Source organism: Neophocaena asiaeorientalis, unplaced genomic scaffold, assembly GCF_003031525.2.
Source record: "Neophocaena asiaeorientalis asiaeorientalis breed wild unplaced genomic scaffold, Neophocaena_asiaeorientalis_V1.1 scaffold794, whole genome shotgun sequence".
Classification (NCBI taxonomy): Eukaryota; Metazoa; Chordata; class Mammalia; order Artiodactyla; family Phocoenidae; genus Neophocaena; species Neophocaena asiaeorientalis.
In genome coordinates this window covers 113,022-118,718 of record NW_020175025.1, presented here as the reverse complement: position 1 = coordinate 118,718, position 5,697 = coordinate 113,022, and the positions used below count along the sequence as shown (strand labels likewise).

At 43.1% G+C, this 5,697-nt stretch overlaps 1 protein-coding gene across 1 annotated transcript; it reads left to right on the top strand.

Moving 5' to 3' along the window:
• The first annotated feature begins 544 nt into the window (after positions 1–544).
• Positions 545–1,990, top strand: LOC112411696 (G-protein coupled receptor-associated sorting protein 2-like). Its single transcript, XM_024762948.1, has one exon. It carries the CDS (start codon positions 700–702, stop codon positions 1,648–1,650), a length of 951 nt encoding a protein of 316 aa, XP_024618716.1. The 5' UTR covers positions 545–699; the 3' UTR covers positions 1,651–1,990.
• The last annotated feature ends 3,707 nt before the right edge of the window (positions 1,991–5,697 follow it).

Sequence of the window (5,697 nt, the reverse complement as noted above, 5' to 3'; positions counted from 1 at the left end):
TGTTCTCTAAATGAATTAACAATAAATTGTCCAACAGGTATTTCAAAATCTCACAGTATAATCTGTCAGCTAGTGGTAGATTCACTCTTCTGTCAGAAAGTATCTTGGAATCAAGATTTCACAATATCCAGAATTGTCAGATAAGATTGCTGGTATGACTTTGGATAAATCTGTAAACTTTTAGACAAGAAATTAATAAGAATGAAATTACAACTAAATGTCACCTCCACGAGAACAGAGATTTCTTTCTTTTTTGTTTGTGCCTATGACAAAGTACATATTCATATATATTTGTTGAACGAATAAAAGGCACCAGAGGAAAAAAAGGCACCAGACACTTTCAGATGCGGAAGGAACAGTTCAGAGAGGCAAAGAGATTCATGCACACTCACAGATCCCAGAAGAGCTCAGACTCCCTTCTTCTACCCTGGCATTCACCCAAGAGAGTATACTTTGGAACAAAGAAAATCCACAATTCCGCTAAGGCCATTGAAAGAGCACAGTGAAAGACTTTCCTCTGAAAACTGACATCTGTTGTGGTTCAGAGATACAGCTGAGGAGGGAGTTAATGTATCATCCAGGCCCCAAACCTGGGAAGAGGTCACTGTTGAATTCAAACCTGGTCCTTGTCATGGGATTGGCTTCCCATCCCCAAGCCCCTTTAGAATTCCTGAGGAAGCAGCATCCATATACTCTGAAATGTTTGAGGGAAAGCCCAAGAATGTGGAAGTTACCCCAGAAGGGGAAGAGCAGGAATCTTTGCTTCAGCCTGATCAGCCTGACCCTGAGTTCCCATTTCAGTATGATCCGTCCTACCGGTCAGTCAGAGAAATTCGAGAACATCTTAGGACGAGGGAGAGTGCAGAGCCAGAGAGTTGGTCCTGCAGCTGCATACAGTGTGAGCTTAAAATTGGTCCTGAAGAGTTTGAAGAACTCCTTCTATTAATGGACAAAATTCGAGATCCTTTCATTCATGAAATATCTAAGATTGCCATGGGTATGAGGACTGCTTCTCAGTTTACCCGTGATTTCATTCGCGATTCAGGAGTTGTCTCACTTATTGAAACTTTGCTCAATTATCCCTCCTCCCGAGTTAGGACAAGTTTTTTGGAAAATATGATTCATATGGCTCCACCTTACCCAAATCTAAACATGATTGAGACATTCATATGTCAAGTGTGTGAGGAAACCCTTGCTCATAGCGTGGGTTCCCCTGAGCAGCTGCTTGGATTAAGGATGCTTAGACACCTCACTACAACTACAGACTATCACACACTCGTTGCCAATTATATGTCTGGGTTTCTCTCCTTATTAACCACAGGCAATGCAAGAACAAAATTTCACGTTCTGAAAATGTTATTGAATTTGTCTGAAAATCCTATGGTGGCAAAAAAACTATTCAGTGCCAAGGCTCTATCGATATTTGTGGGTCTCTTTAACATAGAAGAGACAAATGATAACATTCAAATTGTTATTAAAATGTTTCAGAATATCAGTAGTATTATAAAAAATGGAACAATGTCCTTAATTGATGATGATTTCAGTCTTGAGCCGCTTATTTCTGCATTCCATGAATTTGAGAAGTTAGCTGAGGAACTGCAAGTCCAAATAGACAATCAGAATGATCCTGAGGTGGGACAGCAAAGCTAATATGATTAACCACCTGCCTCTGATCAGCCTTATGTTCCCAAAGAACCCTGAGTAGTGCTTTGGTTTTCAGTCTGGTTTTATTTTATAACTTATATTTTAATGCTGATGTTAACTTTGTCCAATTCTTGGTTTGAGCTGGATCATTTTGTGGATGCCAAATGACTATTAGTGCTGAAAAAAATTTGTTGATATTTGTCTTGCTGTCCATTGCTGTATTTTTCAGTATTGAGCTTCCAATGAACTGAGCCGCCTGTATAACCTACCCTGCTATTCATTGTTTAAACATATGGTTCTCTATTCAAGTCTGTGTTTTCAATAAAGTTCTGTGTGAAAAGTGGCAGAAGTGACCCTTCTTCAGTTCAAAATCGAGGTGTAGATACAATGTGCACAGTTACAAACATAGACAATGAGTAGTATGACATACATACCCTCATTGGAAAATCCCATTCCTGGATCTTAAGAAGGAAGAGATTACAGTGGGCTGTGGTACTTGAGGAATGCTTCAGAGAAGAGGCACGCACTTAAATTTGGTCACTGAAAAGTAGGATAAGACAACCCATTAGGTCATTCTTGGAAGTGAACAGTGGCGGTGTAAAGAAAAGTGTGTAATTGGAAAATCTGTTCCAGTAGTATGGATATAACCTGTCTGCCTGGAATAGGTGAGACAAGTTTAATGAGGGATGCAGTTGGAATGAGGCCACTTTGGAGAACTAAGTTGGGCCAGATCTGCACATTTTGCAACACAAAGTACAGGTGTTGCTCAGTGCCACCTGAAGAGTGAAAGAGTAGAACAGCACACCAATTAAATGGAGTCAGGAATAAGCTTTCCTTTGTGATCCTAATCCAAGGAAAGTATTAAGGAAATACCACGCAGCTATTAAAAATGTTCTATTTATTGGCATGAAATGACACATGCTTTTATATCTGGTGTAATAGAGAAGACTGACATCATCTGTGGAAAATTAGATCCCATTTTAAAAACTGTAAATAGACACAATTTCTGTGCAATTCCAATATGACTTTCTAAGAAACTTCATATATTCCATAATCTGGAAGGAAATACACTATGCTAAATAAGTTTTTAGTGACAGACATTGGGGAGATACAAAAATTAATTAGACAAGGATTTTTTCTTTTAATATGCTTACATCTAGTGCCTCAAGTTGTAGGTGGACATGTTGGAAAGGATACAGTTATGTAAATGAATATATGTTAAGAATTTTTTAGAGATAAACTCATTTAGAAAAGTTGAAAAGGAATGAGACTTCAGAAAGATTAGCTTATGAAATGTTTTAAAGAAAAGTAAAATTACCAAGGTTGCTAAGTTTATACTAGTCTCTTGTACAAAGATGGCAACCTTTTTACATGACTGTTGCATTTGAAAGATCATCACGGGACTTCCCTGGTGGTGCAGTGGTTAAGAAACCGCCTGCCAATGCAGGGGACATGGGTTCAAGCCCTCCTCCTGGAAGATCCCACATGCCACGGAGCAGCTAAGCCCGTGCACCACCACTACTGAAGCCTGTGCTCTCTAGGGCCCGTGCTCTGTGAAGAGAAGCCACCGCAATGAGAAGCCCGAGCACCACAACGTAGAGTAGCTCCCGCTCGCCGCAGCTAGAGAATCAGTAATAAGTAAAAACATCATACCATACCTTAAGACAAGAATTGCGGAAGTCAGGGATAGAGTTGGTTTGGAGAGGGAATACAGGCTTATGGGAAATATCATATGTTTTATTATTTTTAGACATGGTGAAATGTTATTTCTGTTTTGTCTGAGGATGTTAATTTTTGAAAAGGTAAAATTATGATTTGTAAATTAGAAATGAACACATGAAAGTTTTTTTTCAACACAGCAACTGCTAAGATTATGAGAATGGTTGAAGGAGATGTGTATATACAATATACACAATATAATAATATAAACAAAACATGTATATTAAATTTCATACACACATAGAAAATTAATAAATGTTAGTATAACATTGCTGGATCAAGTACAAAACTGATTGATATCTTAAGGGCGATAAATTAAAACCATTTATGTTATCTGTTCCACTGGACATAAATCATTTCCATAGCTATTGGACAAAATACCTACAAGTTAACATAAGTCTCTTAGGGTTGAAAACTTGCTCTATCAACAGAAAGTGAAGCCCAGCACTGCACTGAACAAGTATCCAGTAACCTATGTTGTCTTTACCCAATTTTTGTATAATTTTTCTGACAGTGCAACCTGCTTTCCCCCCCACCACCCGATTCTAGGCTGCAAGGTTTATGGAAGTAGGGCAAAGTGGCAGTTTTGCCTCCATTCACAAACCACAACTGCTAACAGAGATCGTCCTGGTGGTGGAAATTGGAGATTGAATGTTTGTTTTGGCTATCAGTATTTTTCAAGACAGATCCTGTGTGTGTTTTAATACGTCACCCGAGTTTTGCACAGAATACTGAAAGTCAGTGGGTCTCCAAACTCCTCATGGGGTGTTCCTCGCCAGCCCTGTGCTCCTACAGAGCAAGGCCCAGGCTTAGGGCTGGAAGCTTTGGCTCCGAATCCAGCCTTCCTTTCAGCTATCTTCACCCCATCAGGAGCTTCAGATTGTTCCAGCAAGCAGCTCAACCCCAGAGGCACAAGACTGTGCCCTGCGTGCTGTGGGGCTGCGGCGGACTTGCCAAGTGCGCGGTCACGTGGGGCTAACTGTGGGTCACGTGACCGCACTCTCACTTAGACCGACGTGGAGGTGTGTCGCACTGAAAAGGGATGGGAAAGACTTGCACCTGACGCTTGACAGGCGGCCGTGAGAGGAGTGGTCAGACGTGATGATGGATGCGTGGGTGGGTGTCTCTCCATGCTGCATTAGCCTGAAAGCTAATCCCTCAGGCGCCCAGAATTATGGCCTTTGTTGGCTGAGGACACAATCCCTCAGCCAATCGCGAGCGTCTTAGCCAGGGTCTGTTTTTGTCCTGGAGCTCAAGAGGCAGGAAGTCATCCTGCGGGAGGCATACGTGGAGGGAAGCATCGGCCGCTGCTAGAGGAGGTGGGCTCGAGGCCGGATATTGGCATCCGTGGGAGGTGGTGGTGGAGACTAGGTCCGGGTAGAGGAAGTGTCTCGGAGCCTCGCGCTCCCTCCTACCTTCTGCAAGCCCTTACCCCACCCTCGTCTCCCCGCCCAGCGCTGCGTGACTCTGTTTCTCTGTGTGGGTGGGAGAGGTGGACACGTGGAAGCAGTTGGCTTCAGGGGAGCCCAGAGAGAGGAAACGGTGAAGTGACAATTTGTGAACACCGGTGGCCCTGGATCAGGAAACGCAGGTGTGAGGATAGGAACTGTGAGCTACACTCCCTTCCTCCCACCTAGTTGGCACTCACTCTCTACTGTTTGTCTTTTCCAGACTGTGAGACCAGCTCATAATTGGGGGAGGGGGGAGATCCAAGGCTCCAGCTGGCTGGAGATGCAAGAGAGGAATGAACCCCAATCTGGGCAGCTCTGGGGAATGGGAGCTAACAGACTCAGGAGGAGGGAATCTGGATGCTTTGGGTCCTTCACATAGATTTCTCTTTGGGATACTGCCAAGCTTCTCAACTCCCAAGATGATACCTGGACCTGAGCTCCAGGCAGCAGCTCCCTCCCATCTAGGAACTCAAAAGCTGATACTCCATCTAGGCTCCCTCCTGCTACTGTGCTGGGCCTCAGAATAGGGTTTTTCTGGGAACCACCTATGGAAACTGTTTTATGGATGGTCTCATGTGTCCGCTCTGCAGACACTTCGCTCTCTTCCTTGTGTTTTCCTCTCTGTCCACTTCTTAGGGCTTGTTCCTTTGGTCTTATCCTAGGTAGCAGCCTTTGGTAAGTCCTTGTCCTCTTTCTAACTGAATTATCCCCACTCTCCCTACCCACCTCTCTCCCCCTACCCTGGCATCCACTGGATACCAAGGCAGTTTAAGAAAGTGCCACTAGGAAGTAATGAATTTTCCTAAGCCCACTCATATCCTTATTTTTATACTCACTATAGAGTTGCAACTATGCAGTAATACTACTTCAGGCCCTCCTGTTT

What these genes read in the sequence shown, in the direction of transcription:
- LOC112411696 (XM_024762948.1), top strand. Translation starts at nt 700, where the DNA reads ATGTTTGAGGGAAAGCCCAAGAATGTGGAAGTTACCCCAGAAGGGGAA.